We start from the raw sequence: 23,963 nt of genomic DNA, 5'->3' as shown, positions 1-23,963 counted from the left end.
TTTAAAAACTGACTCCTTGCCTCAGTTTTCAAGAGTCTGTAATTTGGGGTGTATCTAAGCGTGTGGAGTTGTTTTCAAAAGCAACCTGAACCCAATACTCCCCATGCCTGCAACCCATCTCCAACTACCTTCCTGCCCAAAGGGTCAGCACGGTGGCAGACTGTGTGCCTCCTCCTGTCATCCACCCTTGCCTTGTTGTGCTGTGTGTGCTATGGAGTAAGAAGTGCTGCAACTTGTCAACACACGCACTCCAGACAACACTCAGTGTGTACAAGGTGGTGCTGGCTGGCAGGGGTGGGGCATATAACCACCACTGTACCAACCCCCCGGGCAGATGGAGGTAATCAGAGAGGTCCTGAGCTGAGAGGGGCGCGGACAAATCGCTGGGGGAATAGAGCACAGGGTGGGGCAAGCACATGGAGCATGAACGAGGTAGTGTATGGAGGGGGGGGCACAGGGGGAAGGAAGGGACAGCACCACCGTCAGCTCTTGTGATTTTAATGTGAGTCTCATATTTGTCCTTGAAGCCCCAGCTTCCAGGAGATTGTGGGAGAATCTCAGCTTTTGTTGTTAAAGTACATTACTAGTTTTCATGGTTATGAAGAAAGAAAATAGGATCCCCTCTGCCTCCGCCCCCCCCCCGGCTCAAATAGCAACAAGCATGAAAAATACCCCCAGAACACGTGTGTTGTTAAAAATCTGGTGATTTGGTAAGCCAATCCTGTGATTTTTTTTAGGGGCCTGATGAGCAAATTTGGAGGGCAATATGGGTCCAGAGACACAGAGTGGCGTGGGTGGGGTGGAAGAAGACACTGCCCCCTCCCCCCACGCGCGCCTCCAGAGTCATGCACAGAGACACACTATAAATGCAGGGCAGTGTGCAAATAGGGGGCTTTCAGGGCTGGAGGAATGAGCGGTAGAGCCAGCTCCTTATTCTTCCATCCCTGCCCCTCGCTCTCCCTGCCCCCCCCCAAAAAAAAATCAGAACCGGGTTGGGTGGTTGCACTAATGCTTCTGAGCAGATCAAGCCGATGCAACCCCCCCGGCCGGGCAGGTCTAAGCAGTCACGCCTCGCCGCTGCCCTCTCCGGGCCATGCTGGGATCCGCACCTCCCACCCGCGTGCACGGCCGGACCGTGTCACTCAGCAGCGGGGCTGGGGCGTGCGGCGCAGAGACGAGTCGCCGTGGCAGGGAGAGCCGGGCTGTGCGGGCTGAGCACAAAGGCTGCCTTTGGAAGACGCGCAGGGCGCGGAGGCCGCCTTCCTCTCCCCCGGGGAGCGCCGCTTGTCTCCCGAGCAGCCTCCTTTGCACTCCCGAATGGGGAGGGGAAGTTGCCCTTCCCGTGAGGTGAAGGCGTTTTGCTGTTGAACTCTTGGTTGCTTTTAGCTGCTGCCGTACGGCTCCCTTTGTCCCTTCCTAAAAAGAAGCTGGGGCCAAATGAGGAGACCGATGGGGCTAAAATGATGATGGGGTGGGGAATCTACTGTTCAGAGCAAAAGTTGACTATCCCCACCAGAATTCAGTCTCCCAGAGTCCTTTCCCCCATCCTCTGGAGCAGTGGTTTTGGGGGTCCGGGAAAGGTGGGGGTTACCACCGAATAGTGGTTTTCAACCTGTGAGCCGTGGGCCCCTGGGGGGCCCACACAGCCTGTGTCTGAGATTTCCAAAGGGCTTCGCATTTCCATTTGAAAATTTTTAGGGGTCTGCAAATGAAAAAAAGGTTGAAAACCACTGCTCTGGTGCTCCCCAGAATGCCGCCTCGGGGCAATGACGGGGACACCAAAACCAGTCCGAGCTGGAGCAGCAGACAGGGAAAGGCAAAGGCAGCAGCAGGAGACAGTGCCAGAAACTCTGGTGGCCTCAGTAGTTCCTGTAACTGGAAGAAGAACAGGAGGACTTGTCGCACTTTAGAGACTAACCAATTTATTTGAGCATAAGCTTTCCTGAGCTACAGCTCACTTCATCGGATGCTTATGCTCAAATAAATTTGTTAGTCTGTAAGGTGCCACAAGTCCTCCTGTTCTTTTTGGGAATACAGACTAACACGGCTGCTACTCTGAAACCTGTAACTGGAAAGGTGTGGTCCCCCCACCTCACCCCTGCCCTGCCAGCTGCGGAGGCTAGCGCTGCGAGCTGGCACTGTGTGAGCCTTAGTTCTGCTCATAGCCCTTTAAGAGCCCCGGGAGCTGGGCTGGGTCTGAGCACATAACTCACTGCCCGTGCCTGGGCGGGATAGGCTGCTCCGGCAGGGGTGGGCTGGAAGAAGGAGTCCTCCATCTGCAAACTCTGGAGAGAGGGGCCCGGAGGGAGGAAGAGAGGAGAGGTGGCAGAGGCTTTGCTATCGCTATCGCTATCCCAGCTGAGCGTCTCTCTGATCGTGGAGTAGAGCATTTCTTTTTCACCCCTCCTTCCTCTCTATGCTTGCTCCCTAGTCCAAGGCCTGGAAGCTGTATGTGTGGCGGGAGCTGTGCTGCACCAAGCCCCAGTCTCTTGCTCTTCCCTCTCTTTTCTTTGTAGCCCGGAGGATTATTTGTACACTTCCCTTTGCTTTTGGGGGCCGGATTGCAAAGGACAGAGCCATGCCCAGGAGGAGCATCTTGGAGGTGAAGGTGCTGGACGTGCAGAAAAGGCGAACCCCCAACAAACACTATGTGAGTGTCTAACCCTCCCCCCAGTCCCGCCCCCCAGATCTGGGGATGGAGCACCCGGTCCCAAAACCATCCCCAGGTCTTTTGGGAAAGGCGTGGGAGCACTTTAAGGTTTCTGATTTTCTGTAATTATTTCCAAATAGACCAAAACTAGCCCTCCCTGGTGCTGCTGGGCTGGGAGCCTGCCAACCCTTTCCTTGTGGGACTCGGTAAAGTCCTGAAAGAAAATGCTGGTTACAGTGATAGCTTCTCTAGCAAAGGGGATCTTCTTAGGATCCGGGTAGCTTTTTCAAGTTTTACTGTGTGTAATTAACCACCCTCTTCCTCCACGTTAACTTAACAGGGACTTCATTGCAATTGCAATATTCTGTTAATTGCATTTACAATTTCTTAGTATTACTAGTTAGTTACTTAGAAAAGAGTTTATTCTTTAGTAGGGAGCTGCTATCTCCTGGGCTGGTGGAGTGCATGAGGGTCCCCCGCGCTCTCCATTTGTGTTGCCTTAACTAAACAAAGGCAGGGCACTGTGTGTCTTTCACACAGTACTAGTTGTAGGGCCAGTATTCCCTTTGGACCTTCTTTGGTTGGGAGGAGAAGGGTTACATATTGCTCACCACAGGGACCTCCTCTCTGGAGAAGTTTGACTCCTTGGTTCCCGAAGCACTGACCCAGCGTGGGAGGCAGAGATTCTTGGTACAGAATTGTAGTAGTCATTTTTTTAAAAGTTTGTTTTAGATTATAGTTGCTGGAGCAAAGTCCCTGGCTAGCAAGCGGATTTTGTGATCCCTTAAAGGAAAGTGATGGCTGTTCAGACAATTCTGCTATCTCAGCTCTGGCCTAAATTGTCCTGCTTTACACAGGAGGCAGCACTGTACTGCTCTGTGCATATATGAAGCTAACATTAAAAAAGGCATGTTGGATTTCTATAGCCTGAGAAGGGCAAAGGCAGGGAGTCTTTTCGTATTCACACGTCCCATACCCAGTGCGTACATTGCTGGCTGTTTGAATCCTAGTCTTGATGTATCATGACCAGCTCACAGCAACACCGAACTGTCAGGTTCTGCCTGGGAGAGCAAGCCTATTGGGAGCACTTGCAGTCCGACTCCTGCCTTATGTCATTACCATTGAAGCAAGATATGTCTATGAATGGACCTCTTGCTCTCTCCTCTCTGATATTCCACCTACCTAGTGGCAAAGGCCTGTTGTTGCTATTTATTTAGCTCAGCAAATGTGCATAATACTTTACAGACCATGTCAAAATAAGTCCTTTGCCCAAGGAGGTTGTAATCCAGCCCCAGTAGGGTGTCCAGGCCAATGGCTAATAATGCACAGGGGATGCAGTGGCTGAAGAAGCCTGCATGAGAAGGCTAGAAAAAGAGAGAGGCAGGTGGCATGCAGGAAGCTGGTGGCTGTTGCAAGTGTGAGGGGCAGCACACAAGAAAGCGAGGAGAAGAACAAGGAGTGATGAGGACTGTAGGATAACATGGGAGCAGAGGTGCAGACAGAACAGTGGTTTTCTGGCTCCTTGTGGGTTGTGAAATGGAAGTCTGCAGTGCTGGATTTGGCAGGGTGCAGATATGAACTGCTTTTGGGGAGCCATTTTGTTGTACTTATAGAATGTGGGGGTTTGTTCCACTTTTAATAGCCGTGAGTCCTACAGTCTGCATGGCCTGTTTGTTTCTTCCATGCATAATGCCCAGTTGATAATATCAGTCAGGGAGTTGCTCCAGTGCCGATTTTCAGTATATTCCTGCTAAACTGGGAGCTCTTTGGGGACAGGGATCATCTCTGTCTTTGTGTCTTGTACAGTGTTGTACATGTCTGCACTTAACTAATGATTGGGAATAAATTCCCCAGCGTGATATATTATTGGTGTGGAAGAGACTTTTCATCTTCCTCTAATGTATCTGGCCTTAACCACTTCTGGAGCTGAGATGCTGCTGGATTTAGTCCAGTGTAGTGTGGGAAATCTACGCAGTGCACAGTGTATAATAGAACCCCAGGCACGCCCCTAGCAGACAAAGCTATGGTTAATGTTGGGAACTTGCACTCCCGGTGTTTGTGATTTGCAACCCAGTTCCTCTCATAGTGAAAGGATGATAATGCTGGAAAGGTACCTGACAGGTTTGGTGTAATAGAACCCCAGAAAGTGCCATTAGTACATTGTTTTCTAGTGGGTAGATGGACTGGTGCTGGTAACATGGCCTTTAAAATCCACCAGTTGCAGAGTTCTGAGTTGCTGTGCCCCAGCCTATTTTGAAACTGGGACAGACCTGTTTTCTAGATAACAATCAAGGAGCTCAATTAAACCTGTTTGCACTGCCTGTCTCCGCCCACGTGTGTCTGTGAAGTGAAGCTAGAGGGTTCTGTCCTGGATTCACTGTGAGCTGCCCATGTTCTATAAACTACAGATCAAGGGACCTCCCAATACCTTGTGGACACTTTATGAAAAAACCCTGAAATATAACTAACAAAATTTAAAGCTGGCTTCTCCCCTTGGCATAACCGTAACATGGGACAGTCCAGTGACGCACACACTGTTAATTCTGCACCACATAAGGCACCTCCTGTATGGTCTAGGCTATGACGTTAGGAATTTGAGTGACACGCTCCTTCCATTAATGTGCATTTTAATAATGACTGAGCTGTGACACCCCGGAGTTCTTAGAAGAAATGCTACCTTTTAAAAATGGCAGAGTCCAATACGTCTGTTAGTCTATAACAGGGGTCGGCAACCTGTCAGAAGTGGTGTGCCGAGTCTTCATTTATTCACCTTAATTTAAGGTTTTGCGGGCCAGTAATACATTTTAACATTTTTTAGAAGGGGTCTCTCTCTATAAGTCTATATATTATATAACTAAATTGTTGTATGTAAACAAGTGTTTTCAAAATGTTTAAGAAGCTTCATTTAAAATTAAGTTAAAATGCTGATCTTATGCCGCCGGCCCGCTCAGCCCGCTGCCAGCCTGGGGTTCTGTTCACCTAGGCTGGCAGCGGGCTGAGCGGGGTCCCGGCTGCAAGCCCCAGACAGCAAGGAGCCGGCAGCCAGAACCCCAGACCGGCAGCGGGCTGAGCGGAGCTGGTGGCTGGGACCCCAGACCGGCAGTGGGCTGAGTGGCTCAGCCCGCTGCCACTCAGCCCGCTGCTGGTCTGGGGTTCCGTCCGCTGGCTTCTGCAACCAGGGTCCCGGCTGCCGGCCCCGCTCAGCCCACTGCTGGTCTGGGATCCCGGCCCTGCCCACATAGAGTGGGTACCTGCCTTCTCCCTGGTTCTAGCCCATTCTCTTCCTCTCTCTCTGCACTGAGCTGAGGGTGGGAGTGCACTGAGCACAGGGCTGGGGGGTGAAGGAGCAGGTTGGGGTGTAGGGTCTGGCCAGGAGCTAGAATGAGAGAGGGGGCTCAGGGTTGGGGCAGGAGGTTTGGGTGTGGAGTGCTACCTGGGCAGCTCCCATTTGGTGCAAGGGGTGAAGGTGGGAGTGTGTGTGTGTGCAGGAGCTCCCGTTTGGTGCTCAGGGTGGGCGTGGGAATGTGGAGGATGCAAGAGTCAGGGCATGGGGTGTGGGGGGGCTGGGTATGTGTAGGGGGGGTGGAGTCAGGGCTAGGGTCGTGGGGGGGTTCAGGGGTCAGGGCAGAGGGCTGGGTATGTGTGAGGGGGTGCAGGGGTTAGGGCAGGAGGCTGGGGGTTTGGGCTAGGGTCGTGGGGTTGCTCCCAGCCCCCTACCCAGAGCAGCTCATGGCAGGGGGCTGGAGGTGATATGCCCTGGTTCCACTCCCCTTCCCCAAGGCCCCATCCCCACCTCTTCTCCACTTCTCCCCCTCCCTTGCATTGGCCATCAGCTGATCGGTGGCAGGGAGGGAGCGGAGGAGTTGCAGGAACCCAGCCCGCTGGGGGAGGAGGGTGGGCGGGGGGACCTTGCCTGCCCTGCAGCAGCAACTGGCAGAACCAACCTTCTTCACCCTGCACCCGTGGGGGCGCAGAGAAGGGTGGGCCGGGGCGGGCAGGATTTTTAATGGCATGCTGCTGCCTGCTGGGGTCCCGGCTGCCGGGACCCGGCAGGCAGCAGCATGCCATTAAAAATCGGCTCGCATGCCGTCTTTGGCACACGTGCCATAGGTTGCTGACCCCTGGTCTATAAGGTGCCACAGGACTCTTTGCTGCTATTACAGATCCAGACTAACACGGCTACCCCTCTGATACCTTTTTAAAAGGTACCTCTCTGGGTTACTCTTGCCTACAGTTTGCTAGCGAAGCTACCATGTGGCAGTGAGCAAACAGCAAGGGAAAACCAGAAGTCTGGTAACATAGCAATAACTAAGCAGACCCAAGCTTTCTTCCCCTGCCCCCGAGGATGCAGACACAAACCTTGCTTTGCTTTTCCTCCTCCAGCCCCCAAACTCACAACTCTTTCCCCCTCTACTTTGTGTTGACCATGCTTGCTCATCTTACTTAGATGATGCATTATCGTTCCTGGAAAATGTATATGTGAGGCAACTTAGCTTCCTACGGTTTCTGTATTTTGTACTGGGAGACTAGGTAACTATTGAACTGTTCTCAGTTTCTGTAGGTGTGTGGAGGATACCTGCAAGAGTGTCTAATTCCTCATTCTTCTAGGCCTCTTTACCTGGGGTTGGGAATTCTCCAGGTCTTTGAGTCCCTGTTTCTCCTCCAGGCTTCTTGTGTGATTGCCACCAGTCCTTCCAACCAAGGAGTACTGGACAGGGGTCCTTTTGGAACTCATCCATTCTGTTCTTTAATCAGCCAGAGAGGTCATTTTGCTGCCTGCTGTATACCTCCACAAAGAGAAAGTCCCAGGGGATCAGATGGAATCAGGAGCATTGGTAACATTCATTGTCTTCTAGCAGAGAAAAATCTTTCGTGAATTCTTGGGGGTGGGAATGGAGATGGGGACATTTTAGTGGGATTCTGGTTGGCTTTGTGGTATGGACAATTCCCATCACTACTCGACGTGTGCAGTTTGGAGGATAAAACCCTTAATGTGGTGGAACATCCTGCCCTGAAACTTTCTGGCTTGTGAGGAGAATGTGGATGGAAGGTGTGTTCTTTAACTGGTCACTGGTGATTGACTGTGTGCTGCTCATGCACTCATTGCTTCCTGGGAGGTTCCCCTCTTTGAACCCCCCAAGTCTCAACATCCTGTCTTATTCCTCCACAATAGTTCTCCTCGGATGGAGTTAAGAAACAGTGCAAGCCAAGGAGGCTCAAAGCTGGATCAATGCCTAGGAAGTGTCTAGAATCTTCCGGAAAGCAGAGCCTCACAGAGCTGTGTTGGTGCTGGAGTGAATGAGAAGAGTGCTGTCCCTATCTGAAGAGATCAGTAGGAACCAGGCAGATTCACCAAGCCAGTTAATTATATAGAATCATCCCCCCTCCTTTGCTGGAAAAAATAGGTTTTGAACGCAGCTGAGTCATCTTGCTTTTGACTGTATCTGCTGGCAAATGGCAAATCAGAGCCAGCCACAAAGTATACATACTAAACCTTTGCTTCCAGGCATCTCACTTCTGAGCATAAACCTGCTCTTTTCCGTCCCCTAAGGGCAGCCACTTAGCATCATATATGAGTGTGGAGGAACTCTCTTTCCCCCATTCCCAGTCCTGTGACCTGACCTGTAAATGACCCATGACATTTATATCCCCACTTAGATCAAAGACTTTACTTAGCTTGGACAAAGGGTCAATTGTATTACCTGCACCCAGACCACTCTGAGAAACTGGGGATATTAGTTTCCCCCAATAAAGTTGGGTCAAGAGAGGACTCAGCTGGTCTTACTCCCCAGCTTTTGAGGTCTGGAAAGACCTATTTTCTTCAGGTTCCTATGTGGTATCTGAGCACAGTAGAAGGTGCAATGCTGTGCAGCCAGAGACAAAAGCTTCTACGTCCTCAGCTCTGTTTCCCATTTGGCAGAAATACGGTGCCTTCTGTTTTGAAGGTGTCTCCCTTTTTGAAGAGTGAGTCTGTGGTGTCTCATCAGTGGGAGTGAAATAATACCATGCGGCTCTGCTGGCATATGCGCCAACTGTGTGTGTGTGTTACGCATCCCTCTGCCGCTGTCTTAACCATATATGCTAGAGCTGTTCTCTCTTTCCTGGAAATTTTGCAACCCTCCTTCTGCTGTTAGAAGTGACACACACAATAGTTTCCAGGGAGAAGGTCTCAGCGTCCCTTGTGGAGCCTTTATATTTCCATCCACTTCTAATCCCTCCTGACCCCACGTTTCATCTGGCTGCTGCCTTTCTGGCAAGGAGGAACATTCATGAGTCACTTCAGAGGCCATCTCAGGGTTAGAAAGATCATTGTTGAGTGATATCAGGCACTTCTGAACCTCCTTCCCAAGTGGCTGAGGATAGGATAGCTGACATCACACTTTTTAGCCTAACATTTTTGAATAGTTAAGTGTAGGCTTTAACACATGCTAAAATCTGGGAACTTCACTAGCCTGTAACTCTGCCAGTTGAGCATATGTGTGGACATGGCCTTTAATTAGTCTGTTCAGACATGCTAGCTAATGTGTGTGGACATCACACCTTTAAATCCTAGTCTAGACAAGGCCTGAAAGCACCTGGGCACTGCAAATGATTCAGAACGAGCCCAGCTGCACTCAAAAGGGCTCAGTCATGGCTAAAACTGAAGTGGTCCAATCCTGCTTACATTACACATGTGTGAAGTGGTGTGCCCCTTGATGGGCCCACTCGTGAGCAAGCCTAGTAAGATTTGGCCCAAGAGCCAATTGTGGGAGGTGCCTTCCTCTTTCCTGCTCCCCTCGCTGTGGTAAACCCTGGGATCCTGGAAGGCTTTCTCTTCTTCAGTGTTACTGAGCTGGGGATTCCTCACAGCACATAGATCTCCCACTTCTATCAAACTAGCCCTGTTCCCACTAGCAGATAGGCTATGGGGAACGGGAGGAATGTTGGAATCGTAAGGCCCTGTCTATATGCACAACACTACAGCGGCACAGCTGTACCGATACAGTTGTGTTGCTGCAGCATGTCTGGTGAAGACACTCTTTGCTGATGGGAGAACGCTCTTCCATTGGCAAAATGAAGCTGCTGCCGCTCAGAGGTGGTTATGTCGGCAGGAGAAGCTCTTCCGCTGACAGACCGCTGTGCACATGTTGGTGTAACTTACATTGCTCGGGGGAGTGGTTTTTTGACATAAGTTATGCCAACATAGGCTGTAGTGTAGACATAGCCTTACTTCCTGCTCCACGGATGTGAGCCCTGAACTTGCTTTGCCAGCTGCAATACAGTATTGTGATGCTGGCATGGCAACTTCTCTTTGGCCTGGCCCTCACTGGGTGGGGGGGGGGGGGGATCGATCTAAGTTATGCAACTTCAGCTATGTGAATAACGTAGCTGAAGTCGATGTACTTAGACCTACTTACCGCGGTGTCTTCACTGTGGTGAGTCAACTGCTGCTGCTCCCCCGTCGACTCCGCCTGCGCCTCTCGCGGTGGTGGAGTACAGGAGTCCACGGGAGAGCACTTGGGGGTCGATTTATTGCGTCTAGACTAGACACGATAAATCAACCCCCGCTGGATCAATCACTGCCCACCGATTCTGTCGGGTAGTATAGACGTACCCTTAGCCAGACATCCCTATGTGTTGATATATAATCAGACCATTCAGTTTGCTGAGCATTCTTCATAATTTGTCTGGAAATGGAGGGGAAGTAGCAAAAAAATGATCATTTTGCAGAGATTCTTGAGGTTAACTTTTCTCCAGGATGAAGGGGCTGGTCTCACTCCTCAGGCTGGATTGCCTGGACTTTACAGCTCTCTAGCCCAAATTCTAAGTGACACCATTTCATTCATGCAGTGGGACAGTAACCCTGCAGTGACCCTTCCATTCCAACAGTGTTGTAAGAGACTCCAGCTCTGTTTCAGGACTCTGCCATTGTGGGATATTGCCAGTGAGTGTGTCCTAAGGCTATGTTGCAAATCGTAAGAGGCAAAGTCCAAGAGCACAGTTTAAAAATAATCGTTACAAGCAGCAGAATGGCAGATTGTCATTCTGCTCTGCTCTGCCAAGTCTTGGGTTCTGATAAATGAATGGTTTTTTTTTTTTAATCTGTAGTTTGCTAGTTGAAATAGACTAAATTTTCCTTTAAAGGATATTGCCCAGTTTCTTTTTATAGTTCTATTGTTTGCAATACCCTCCTAGAAGCCTAAAAGTAAACTTTCCCTGCCAAATCTAGTTTTCATCTGTTAAGCAAACAGAGAGATTTTCATTTTAAGGCAGCTGCAGTTAACATGTTTTGTGATATTGGTGAATAATTTATGTCATCACCTCATTGCTTCTTTCACTTGTACAATCCCATTCTCCTCAATTCTGTTAGAACTCCTCTCAGGTTATAGTTTTTAAATAGTAAACTGCTGCTGCAGAGCACAAAACAAAACTCTGTGTATTCTACAGAAATGGTGAGGGGGTTTTTTGTTTTCCTTAGATTTCAATGTAGCATAATGATATTTTGGGTTGTGTGTGCATGGGAAGAATCCCACAAAACTAGTGTCCGGATTAGGTGTATTGTTGCAAATTACACATGCACTGTGTATGTGCGCGTGCACACGCACAAGTTACCTTGAGTATTGCTGCAAGCTGGATAAATGCCCATGCAGATGTCTGATTTGCATATATAGTTACCCAGATACTTTTAAAAAGTACTGGATTGGCATGGAAAACACATGCACAAATTTGCCTGAAAGTCTGGCCCTTGATGTTTACAATTCATAGGAGTTTTCCCCATGTTGACCTAAAAATGATTTTTAAGGTAAATTATGTTTGGGTCTAAAGCCCAGACTCTTTAAAGCTTAGAAGGTATCTTTTCTGCAAGGCAGTCATAGAGCTTCTATCATATACAGTGAACCAGCTACTAGTAGCTTCATTTGCCAAATAAAATGTGCATAACACTAATCTGAAACCAGATCTAGAATCACTAAAGAAGAAGTGACTTCCTTGAACCAAGGGACTGCTGATCTAAAGAACCACAATAACTTATCAGTTGCTCAAATGTCCTGAACAGAAGATGCCACCTGCAGAAACTGAAGTGGCAGCCTGGAGACTTTGTGCCCCTTGAGCTTTGAAATAAAGAGTTTGTGGTTCAAACTTAGTCAGTTGGATAGCATCCATAGTCACCATGTATAGTTGGATTATTTTTGAACCATATTGGCTGCGTAGCTTTAAAAGGGCATTGGAAGTCCTAGAATCCTCGAGAGAATGACCACATTTACTTGGGGTATGGCTGGAATGTCCTATGAGGAAAGATTTAAGGAGGTGGGTATGCTTAGTCTGGGGAAATATGTGGTTGAACAATGACTTATTGGTAAGGAATCCATCCAGGGGTCACACAGAAAACTAGGATTTTCATTATAGAATAAAAACCGGGAAAGCAGAGGGTTCGATCCTCCATGTTAGGAAAAACTTCTTCACTCAAGGGGTTACTGCTGGCAGGCAGGCTGATCCTGGTAAAGGGCAAGGGGTGGCTCAAAGGTCCTTTCCATCACAACTTCCTAGAAGGTCCCTTAGCAACTTCCTGTGTTGCCTTCAGCTGTGGTGTCATTGCAAAATGTGACATTTCTTTTCAATTGTCTGTGATGCTGCTCTTTTCCTGTTAGTCATGGTCTCAAGGCAAAACATTTGAAACCATTGGAGCACCGGCTTCCCCCAAAGTTCACAGCGGTTTGGACCCGTCTTTACTCTCTGTCCTAGTCTGTCGTGTGGTGTTAAATAGCTGCTGTGTCCCACTACAAATGATCTCTCCATGTCCTTAGCTGCTTTCCCCCTAGGGACTGAGGCTTAATTAATGTTTGTGAAGCACTTTTGGGTCCTGAAAAACACCATAGAAATGCAAAATGCTACTAGTTTTGTTTCTCTGTCTGTATGTCTTAACACTGACTACCTAAAATACCCTAGCACAACAAAACTGTAAAGGACCAAATTCTGCCTGTGGTTACATAGGGTATGTATACACTGCAATCAGGAGATTTAATTGCAGCACATGTAGGAATACTTGGGCTAGCTTTGATTAAGCTAGCTCGCTAAATATAGCCATGTAACCGCAGCAGCACTGGGCTAGTTCCCCAGGTATCTGTACTCGGGTGGCTAGTTTGTGCTGCTGCTTGAGCTGTCACTGCCACATTGCTATTTTTAGCAAGCCAGCTCAGTCAGAGACCTACCCTTTGGAAGTTAATGGGAAAGCTCTGTGCTTGGGTCTAAAAACAGAAGTAGTCAGTAGTTTTCATGTTAAATTGCAGTTACAAAATTCTTTGAAAGAGATAAGGACATTAGATATTTGAATCAGGGGTCCTGCACAGCCTTTCTTTTGAGAGGGGAGCTCTCTTTCATCCGTTCCATGTAGCACTGGGAAATGGGGAAACAAGAGAACCCATATGTTTGACCTTCCGTGTGACTCGTAGCAAACAAACGAGTGCATGTGTCTTGGGACTGAGGAATCTTTGCCTAAAGGGTGAGGGAAGCCCAGGAAGTGGGGTCTCTGATCACAGTACGGGTGCATATGCTTTTCAGACCAGCTGTTCCTTTTCCTTTCACTCAGATAATGCCTCGCCCCATCTGATTTATAAAGCAGCAAAATGTGGAGATCTGGTACCCCTTGGGAGTTGGAACAGGGGTGAATCCAAGCAATTAAAAGTGTTTGATATATATAGTCCAGCAGACTCCGGGGCAAGTGGGCAATTAGATTGCTTTCCCTTGTTGGCATGCTGGGGTACTACTCTATCCATCCTCATCTCACTGTCTCCTCCTACTTCTTACCGTGCCCATCTTCATCCCATGGTCTCCTGACTTCTCCCTACCCCACTATCCTGCAGCATTAACGCTGCTGTTTCTATCTCTATCTGTCTAAATTAAACATGAACATGGAGGATCAAGATGCCCTGCAGTTGTTGCTGGAAAGTATTCCTCTCTTTCCCCCGCTCCCCACCGGTGCTGTCTTTGCTGCCTGAACCAGAACGTCTGTGCTTCTCGCTTGCTTGGCTCGTGAAACAGGCTGTGCAGGCGCAAGGGAATAACAAAACTTTCAAAGCCAGCCAAGCATGCCAGTAAATGGAGCTGTCAGATTGTCTCCCTTCTCCTGGCCTGACACTGGCCCAGAGAGGCATCTGATGGGCTTCTCAACTGTCCTGCAGCATGAAAGCTAGAGAGATCTCCACTTTCCCCTCCACAGCCCTGCACTCCTGCTGTGGAAAAGGGCTCGGAGACCAGTGGACAGGGGCCAAAAGCAAGCAGCACACAGCCAAGAATTTTCTTTGTTTCCAGTCACCTCCCGTCTCTTTCTTTTCCTCTTATAATTTTCCTGCTCCTTCATCTTTTCTGTTAACCCCTGCTCTGTTTTGGTCAGTTCTCTCAGCTGGTTTGGTTCCCCTGCCCCTTTGGATTATTTCTCCCCACTGCTTTCTAGGAGTGCAGAACAAGTCAACATTCCCAGAGATAAGAGTAGCATTGTCTCCCTGGTGTTTGGGGTGGGGGTGAGGTGGAGGGGCTGATCCCTTTTCCGTCTGCTGGAGAAAGAGATTGTGGAAAAATCTACAGAGAGGTTTATTGTACGTAGTGTCTCTCTGGACATAGGACCACACAGGCTCAAACCCATTTGAAATCACTCTGCAGACAGCTTCTCTCTGATGGAGGTTGTTATATCTGGCTTTGTGTTAGTAGCCGTGCTGAGTGTCTGTGGACTGACACTCTTACCAGTGAAGGGTCAGCAGCACCAAACTTCCTAGGAGCCCAACCCAGGAAATTATATCCCAGGTGTCAACAACATTTTCCTGTTTTGTGATGTAAATGACTACTATGCCTCTTGAGTGGCATGGGATCAATTTGGAGGGACTCTACATTTGGCGGCCAGTACTACAACACTGACAAATCTGCGGCCACCTATGACTTCACAGTGTGCCTCACAGTACAGAGCATGGCCACTCAGAATTTCACAGCAGCTGCAGGGAGAGAACATTCTTCTCCCTGCTTGAAACACACAGGCCCCTACCACTTGAACTCAGGAAGAATCTCCATTAGCAGCATAAGGGCTATGACTCACAGCTGAGCAGCACTGGTTCTGTGCAGTAGAGGGCAAAAGCCTACTTAAACACTGTCCAGTTTGTTCATTACAGCATGGAAGCACTACATTATAAGAGTCTTGACGGGGGAGGAAGGAAATAGTCACAAGAAACCTCTACTAAGGGCTTTTCTTTACTGCAACGGGTAGCTTAAGTTAGTGCACTTAAGTTACTCCACTCCAGCTAGCTACTGTGAGAGCAACCACACTGGAGAAACTACATTGGAGCTACTTGGTGATTGGATTAGCAGCTGATGAGTTGTAACTCAAGCTGCTGCGTCCCTACTGCATTACTTGCTCCAGCTCAGCACCACCCCAGCTTCAAACCCCATGGGCCAGCTAGCTCCAACTAGAGATTGTTTGTGTGTGGATGGGAATCAGGTTAGGGACAAAACTAGAGTTCTACCATCCGCTAACAATGCAGTGAAGATATGCCCTAAACCTCTCTAACAGATGAGGGAGGAAATACAGTGCTTTGCATTTGGATCTGGCTGTAGGAGTTTGGGGGCGTGAGGCGAGATGTGAGATTATTCTGGTACCGTGTGTGGTGCTCAGGGCCAAGTGATCTCTGGTTTCTGGTGCTGATGGGATTACTCTGGGATGCACACATGAGGTAGTGAACACTGTCTCCTATAGATGGAGCTGCAGGTCATTGGTGTAGAGTGCTAGTCACTTGGACACTGGAATATCTCAGTGATGGGCACAGTATAAGAGATGGAGTAGATTGCATATTTCTGCTGGGTCATTCTCAACAAGTGTCTTCTCCATTAGTAACTGCGTGTGGCTCTAATAAAAGGTGAAGTATCTTTGCCTCTCTCTGAAGAAACCGAGGATTGTGCCCAAATGGGAGCATAGATGAGGGACACCTAGTTAACTCGTCGGCATCTTGACATGAGCCAGACGATCACATCCAGCATGCATAGAGCAGATCTTAATCCTGCGTTTCTATATAGGGACATAGTGAAGACTCCATCCAAGTAGGCTGGTCCTGTTCCCCTCTGTAGTATGAGTTTAGGAACATTAGAACTTCCTAAGATGCAGCTACCCCGAGGCTATGTTTTGGCCCACCGTGGCACAGGTGAGTTTTACAAGTTGAGGATGTGGGCTTTATGGAAAGCAGGACTCAACCTGAATCCTGTAGGGAACCATGTCTGTAGCTACCTGACTCTTGGGCACTGTCTAAGAAAGGTACCTCTAAGGGAGAATTCTTGTTACTGGTGCTGTATGTTCTATGTGACTTCTGTCTTTTGGCTCAATGCTTGAGGGATAAAGCCTGATACGTGGTGTATGTGCTTTATATCCCCTTTTCAGGCTTAGGTGAGGACACCAGCAGAGACTCCTAGAGTCAAATGTAATACGTAGTAACCCCAGTGAATGAGTGGTGTGGTGTTTTGAGGAGGGACTTGGGAATCAAGATTCCTTGGCTCTATTTTTCATTCAGTCACTGACTCATTGAATGACCTTAAGCAAGTCACTTAAACTGCCTGCCTCCGTTTATAAATTGGGGAAGGGTGCCTCAGGCAAAATGTGAGACTTAATGTTTGTAAAGTGCTTTGTGGTCTTCAACCACTTCAGGAGTTCAAGGAATATTAATTATCAAATGTGTAGTTTCTGGCGATGCAAAGATCCAGCTCCAGCTGTCTCTAAAATAATAATCCGAGTTTCAGACAATGCTCCCTGGACATTTAATTTCTTTGGGGGTGGGGTGGGGTGGGGTGGGGTGGGAATCTGGGCTGAACATGCCATGAAGAGACAAAATTTGAACTGAATTCCTGATCAAATGCTAAACCCCCCCATTCTCAGAGATGTGCTGGACTTTGGGATTGCTTGGCTGCTTCTGATCTTTTCCTTTGGGATTTTCATAGTTCCATCCATTCTGCTTTTCTGGTGATTCTGTGGCATTTGGAGTCAGCTGATGAAATTCTCAGTTATATATGTGATGCTACTTCTGGTGGGTACCATTGCCAGCAGACCTAGCTAAGGTTTTCCTCATCCTTGCTGTATGCTCCCATTGTGTGTGTGTGTGTGTGTGTGTGGGGGGGGTTATGGATCTCCTTCTGGGCTGGAGGAAGGTATTTGATTCACTGTAACTTGCCAGCATGTTTCCCCTCCAGTTATCAGAGTCATTTCTAACATCATAATTGACTGGCAGCTTTCATTTCTGTTACGGTTGGCCAAATGCCCTTTGCATCTCTCTAGCAACTTGTCATTTTTGGCAGTTCCCTTCTTTATTTTTTTTGGTCCCACTTTCCACTGGCAGGCTCTCATTTTGAGCTCCACCTGGAGGAATACAGAGGGGTGGAAGGGATTGTGTGTGACATGCAGGAGGTCATATGAGAGAGCCTCTATAGGGAACAATCCTGCACTGGTCAATAGGATGCACAAGATGACCTAATAGGTCTTTGTCCATCTCTCGCTTCTTTGATCAGTTGGAGTAGGCTTGATATATGCAGAAATGTCTGTTAGCTGGAAATACTGCCTGCCTCTCACCAGTCTTGTTCACTAACTTTTAAGAAGTTGGTACACCTAACTCTGTGCTCAGTGGGAGGTTTGGGGGAGCCAAGTCACAGGTGTGATTGTCAGAGGGACCAGAATCTCATGTTTCTCTCACTCCATTTTGTGTAAAGGATTATTTAGCGTTCAGCACACAAAGGAATGAGCAAGTGGAAGGTCTGATTAGTTAGGCAAGAGTCTAGCTGAGCTCTGTTCTGTAAGGCTCGCATTGCAACTTCTGAACCCTTCGCAGCCCAGCAAAATCAACATGGAACTGGAGGGAAGACCTACTCCCCGTCTTTGGAATGGGTAGTATATCTGAAAAGACAGTCCATGCTGCCTCTACTTTAGAATGGATCTGAGGCCATGAACTATCTTGAGCCTAGAGGTCTCTTCTCTTTATTCATATATGGTGTGTGAGGTGGGCATGATGCTGTGCACCCACACCATCTGTTCCTCGTCAGGGCAAGGTCCCTGCCAGGAGTTGTGTTTTTACAGATCTCAGGAGCACAGCCTAGAAGTTCCTTTGCTGTCTTATGGGTCTTGGGGTCCAATTAAGCTGTGGTGTCAGAGGGCACAACTCTCAAAGTCCTGCTTGCTTATGCCAACCCTAGATTTTTGTGCCTGAGCATCAGACTTAATTGAAGTTTAACACAGCTGATGTATACAGCAGCCTGGATGGGAGGGTGGCGCTGGCACTTTCTAGAGATACTGGGTTGGGAGTGAGGAAGAATAAGGAATCCTTTTCTAAGAAAGAGGAGCTGTCAGTTCCTAGGTTTCACAGCATCAGCTAGTTTCTCTCTCCTGTGCACACCCTGCTGTTGACCTGGGAAGGCCTGTAAATATTTAGACCACTGGGACTGTTAGTCTTGGCTGCTGGCCATCGCACGTGATGGTGTTGCAGCCCCCTTCTGGCTTCTTCGCTGTTTGCTCTAGTCTCCCCACCCCTCTAGGAAATGAGCAAGTTGGAATTGAGCTTTGACTTTCCCCCCTCCTCTCTGCTGCTTAGCCCAGCTGTGCTTGTCACTCTGGGATGGAGCACTTTGGGTGGGTGCAGAGAAATAGGGGAGAGCTGGTTGCAGTGCCAGTAGGACCGCTCCTTGAGGAGCCTCTGTTCCCATTGGAAAAGGGGTGATGCTAGTTTTGGTATCCTGTTTTCAGAGGATCATAGAAATTGTGTCTGGAGAAGATCTATTAAGTAATTCTGTCCACCTCCGAACACCAACAAGCCAGGACAGGGCTGTTCCACTGAACATTTTCCACTGAGTTGAGTTGTCCGCTTCCCTCTCCTCTGTTCCTCACATGGCGCTGTTCAGACTGGGCTTAGGGTGGCTTCACTGTGGATGAGATTGAATCCACTCAGGCTTCTCCTTACGGGAGCTGGGCCAGTGAATTCTGTGGACCCAGAACTTGCACCCTCTGTCCAGCACCAGCCACCTCCCATTACAAAAAGCTCTTCCAGTTGGATGATGTACACTGGTGGGAGGTGCCACACCAACACCGTTTTGCCCTAAACTGTGGGTTTTCGAGTGAGATATTTTTCAAAGGTATTTTGGCACTTGGTGGGGTTTTTCAGAAGTGCTTAAGCAGGGTAGATTCTGAACTGACATTCATTTCAATTGGAGTTTTGCAAATCCTATTAGGTGCCTAAATACCTTTGAAAGTCTGGTCCTTAGTGGCCCCATTACCATAAGGGACAGCTGGTCTGGTTTTCTTGTCCTCTGGGCCAGCAGGGGTTAGTATATATAGATGCTGAGCATAGCCCACGGGAGGCGTATAAGATGGGTTCTGAGGAGAGTAACATGCATTTGTCAGCAACATGGGACCCCTGGCATGAAGGGGAGAATATTCACAAGGGAAGAGCTCTAAAGCCATCTCCCTGCTGGGAAGCTGATGAAACAGCATTTTCCACAGATATTTAGAATTTACTTTTTCTGCAGATTGTTGGTTGAGCTGGGGGCAGGGGGTGCCATGTAGGACTGTCCTGCTGTTAAATGGAATGTGTAAACCAGTTATACAGGTATTCCAGTAAGACTAGCACCTAAACGAAATGAGTGAAGTGGGGGAGTAGGGAAGAATATTCCTGCCCTCTTGATTGCAAAGCCATCAGCGCCCTCACCCACCCAAACCTCTTGGCTCATCTCCCCTCTGAGTTTTAAATTCACTTGGGCTCTAGTAAATAGCTTTGCACAAGCTGATTAACATCCCAGTGTAATAAACTGTTGACTCCAAAATAAAGGCAGGCTAGGAATAAACAATGGAGGAAAAATTGGCTTTTCTCCCTGCCCCACTGGCAGGCTTTCTCCAGGCAGGCAGCCAGCAGTGATATAACCCTGTGAAATGCTATGGAATGGATGTGAGCTGGGATATTAGCAGAGCCGCCAACCTAAATGATGTCATACTGGCTGCCTTGCAGACCCTGGTGGGAAGCTAAGAGCAGCTTGGAAGTGCTCTGGAGGAGGCTTAACGCTTTACTGGCTAGAAAGATGTATGCTGTGTTCTGATTTTGTTCGAGTTGGCTGGCACTGACCAGTGAAAGGTGCTCTCTAGTGGCTGGTGAGCTGGAACTGAGAGTTGTATGGGGAAAGCACTCTTTTCCTTGGTTGTGGGGAGAGACCTGCACAAAGGATTACCGAGGCTTTGTAAACCTAAGTTGACCAATCTGTATCCATGAAGACTTTTATCGCTGTCACAGATGCTGCATTCTAGGGCCACTCGGCGCTTTGTGGTATCACCAGAAGTGGTGCCCATAACACACTACCCAATTCATTACAGTGTATAAAGTGAGGCGGGAAGGAGAAGTAGGTTAAATTTTGGGATGATCATCTGTGTCTTTTCTTAAAAAATGTGCTGGAGTGAAGTCCCATATCCAGAGAATAGGAAGATGATTCCTCACATGGCATCTCCTTTAATCTTGATTTGAAGACATCACCCTTAAGAATACTCAGCTCTTCTCGATCCCCTTTATGATCTCTTGGCTTTAGCTAGTCTTACATTGACAATCCAGTCTGAGATGCTGGATGAATTTTATTCCTAGATTGGATACCATAGTATCCGGACACCCAAGCATATGTGATGGACAAAATAGTTAGGTGTTTCTCTTTCCCCTGGTCTTAGCTTCAGGTTCTAGTAGTGACACTGGATGCTGGTCAGATTGCATTCTGGAGAAATGGATGGCTCTCTGTGGTGAAAAATTTAAAAATGTAATGGATTATATTTTAATTCAGTTATACTTGAGCCATGTTCTTGCCAAAGCATCATCTAAAGTTTTATCGCTTCTGTTAACCTTGGTCTTCCAAAAGTTGTCCTCATCTTTTGTTGGGTGGGCATTTGAATTTCTGGCAGCATAATGTGAGCATATGTTGAAGTGGGGTGGGGAGGGAAAAGTGAACTTGCTTTTGGCCACAGTATCGCAAACTTTGCAATAGCAAGAGCTACGCTGGCACTTTGTCAGGAGCCCAAGGATCATCTTCAATTTTGTGTGAAATATATAAAGTACTAAATAACAAATCATCACCTAATTCCATTATTTGTCTGCCTTCAGCCACAGCAGATGAATCAAAATTGCTTATTTTTGCATTCATTACCAATTAAAAACCCGTGGTTCATCACCAGCACTTTGAATAACCTACAATTACAGGAATTAATTACAGATTGCTTTATAGAACAGGAAGATAACTGACCTAAAACAAGTTAAAGGTAAACCAACCTCAAGGCATTCAGAGCCATTAGAGGAAATGCAGAGCGATCTCTGAACTTGCTGGGATCATAAGAACTCAACAGGCTACAACTCTGTGCTGTGCCACGTATTCTGTACCACTGCACATTCACAGAATTTATGTCCCCCACAGATTTATTTGCTTCCCTGCAGAGAAATGGCTTTCTGATGGGGAAGCAAAGGGAGGCCACAAGAGTGGTCATGCGACCCTCCCCAGCAGTATGTTTTGGGTGCCCAGGGCAGCCGGCAGAGAGGTAAATCACTGTGGGGCAGGAGGCAAGATTGGGGAAGACCCAGCTGGTGGCTCCTACCCTGCGCTGGGCTCAGCTGCTAGTCCCGGCTGGTCTGGGGAGGACAGGACTTCCTTTTCCCTTGCACGGCATCCAGGGCTGGGTCAGACCCACCCCCAGATTTCTCTCCTGGCTGCAGGAAGCTCTGCAAGCTCTCTTTCCCCCCCACCCCACTTCCTGCACCCATTGCTCCTCAGCTGCAGGGAGAGGGATTCCTGTACAGGGAGCTGCCCAACCCCCATGCAACCAGACCCCCTCATGCCCAGACCCTCCTGCCGAGCCTCACCTCCCACCAATGAGCCCCACTCTCCCTGCACCTGGATCACCCCGATGAACCACCCGCACTTGGATACCCACGCTACTGAGCCCCAACCAAGTACATCTGGAGCCCCCACTGAGGCTGCCACACCCAGTCCCCCCCCCCACATCCAGACTCTCCCTCGCCCCCAATCTCTTCACCAGGAACCTCCTGCAGAGTCCCGTTACTGTTGCACCCAGAACCCCCCAACAAGCCCCTGTGCATCTGTATGCCCCACTGAGCTGCCCACACACAGATTGCCCCACACAGAAACCCTCCACATTAAGCCCCTCCACACTTGGATCCTGCCTTGCTGAGCCTGCCTGCCCACACAGAGGGGCAGGGCCCTGGGGTGTTTCTGGGGCAGGCTGGGTCCTTGCGCTGTGTCAGGGTTGGGTGCAGCCTCACCGCCGAGTCTGTGCCCGGGGCTGGGGGAGCTGCACAGTGATCTCCCACCTCTGTGCAGCCAGTGGCCTATGCTCCCCAGTGCTGTGCTCGAGCCTCCACATTTATTTGATAAATAAAATTTTCAGTATTTTGCAGAATTTTAAAATATTGTGTGCAGAATTTTTATTTTTTTTTTTTTGGGCACAGAATGCCCTCAGGAGTAACCATCTAGTGCACTAAGAATATTTCTTAATATAATTTTGGAGCCCATGGGAGCAAGCTTACAGATCAGGAGACTTGGGCTAGTGAGGCTCGGGCTAGTGCACTAAAAATCGCTGTGTAAACAGCACTTTGAAGCTGTGGCTGGAGCTGGAGCTCAGGCTCCAAAGCCTAGGGAGGTGGGTGTAGACACATCCTTCTGACCATGGTTGGGATGCTTGGGTTGATGGTATAGCTACTAACTGTTGACCTGTCTGGTGGTGGTGTGACTTTGTTTTATTTTGTGTTTGATGTTTATGTGATCTTACAGAACTCTCGAAATCTTTTCAGTGACTAATACCCATGTATGCCGCTAGTAAACCATCTGGGTCACAATTATGAACTGAACATTTTGTTCTGTGTGATGTCTTTTTGGATAAATTATTCATTAAGCTCCATTGCAGGAAAGGACTTGAAGCCCATGCCTAACTTTTGACTTCAGTGGGACTAAAGTGTGTGCTTAAGTCCTTTATTAATAGAGATGCTTTACTGCGTTGGGATCTACCAGTGGGACTCTGGAAGCCGCCCTAACTTCCAATATTGTAGGAATGGTGCAGGTTGTTCTATTGATGTCACTCTTATCTAATCTCCTTCTCTGTCCCCCACAGGTGTATATAATCAAAGTCACCTGGTCCAATGGTTCCACAGAAGTCATTTATCGACGGTACAGCAAGTTCTTTGACCTGCAGGTAAGAATCTTGCCATCCCTTGTGTTTTTTGGTTTTGAGGTTCCCATACAAGGACATATTGCTTATTCTGCATTTTTGTATTCCTTTTTTGCATTATACAAAGATTTGTAATGTTTTAATTTAGGAGTCTGATATGTGTCTTGTGTAAATATTACATTTAAAAAAAAAAAAAACCTTGAAAACCAAGCCATTGGCTAGACTCTCTTGTAGCTGAACTGTGCAGAGTTGCTTATACACAGTTTCATCAGTTCATGAAAGTGGCTAAGAAACAGACAGAGGGTTAGGGAGACACTCCTCCTAATTTTATGACAGGTGCCCTGTAGCTTCTGCATGTACGAATATTGTCTTTCTACTCTTTCCCTCATTAGATGTCTGATGTACAGAGATGATAGCTGTTACCTACCAGAAGTCCATCTAATGTTGTTCAGTTTGGGGATATCATTCTTTCGGTGTCTAAACTGCAGTTTGCGCTCTCTAGCCTCTTGTTGCTATTTGGGGAGAGTTAAGGTCACTTGCTGAAATTTATCAGGAATCCAATCCTAAAGGGAGAACATTCTGAAGACTAAGGTTGCTTCTCAGAGCCTTTTCAGGACTCTGCATTGAGACAGCAATTAGTTCCAGCCCTGTTCAGGGTGAACGTTCACACTGGATGAATGGAATGCTCGTGTCTTTGCCTTCTCTACCGCCTTTACGTCCTTCATTGGCCAACTGTGGATGCTAAACACCATTCTTCATAATCTGTGGCTGTCTTCTTGTGACTTGAACTACGAGGTCCCTGTCCATTTTTTTTTTTTTTTTTTTTTGACTGATGCAATGTCTTCTCATAGAAATAGTTTCCATATCCTAAATGGAGGTTTTTGGGGATGTGACCGAATTAACAGAGATTATAGATCGGCTCCAATGTGTTTGCATTGGAACTGGAAGGTGTGATTTCCAGCTTGGGTAGACATACCTGCACTAGCTCTGATTTAGTGCTTTACAAATAGCAGTGTAGCTTAGGCAGCATGAGCGACAGGGCAACTAACCCGTCCTATTGCCCATGCTGCCACAGCTACACAGCTATTTGTAACACTGAGTACATACCTAGACTTTCAGACAGGA

General features: G+C 48.1%; 1 protein-coding gene across 2 annotated transcripts in view; it reads left to right on the top strand.

Moving 5' to 3' along the window:
• The first annotated feature begins 2,293 nt into the window (after window positions 1–2,293).
• The window catches only part of SH3PXD2B (SH3 and PX domains 2B), a 116,632-nt gene continuing 94,962 nt past the window's right edge, over window positions 2,294–23,963 (top strand). For both annotated transcript variants that reach the window (XM_074960575.1, XM_074960574.1), the window contains exons 1-2: window positions 2,294–2,650; window positions 22,782–22,862. In XM_074960575.1, the coding sequence (XP_074816676.1) occupies window positions 2,579–2,650; window positions 22,782–22,862 (153 nt within the window). In that variant the 5' untranslated portion in view covers window positions 2,294–2,578. The remainder of the gene's footprint in view (window positions 2,651–22,781; window positions 22,863–23,963) is intronic.

Source organism: Natator depressus, chromosome 8, assembly GCF_965152275.1.
Source record: "Natator depressus isolate rNatDep1 chromosome 8, rNatDep2.hap1, whole genome shotgun sequence".
Classification (NCBI taxonomy): domain Eukaryota; kingdom Metazoa; phylum Chordata; order Testudines; family Cheloniidae; genus Natator; species Natator depressus.
Note: the sequence above shows the minus strand (reverse complement) of the source record. Positions and strands in the feature narration are given on the sequence as shown.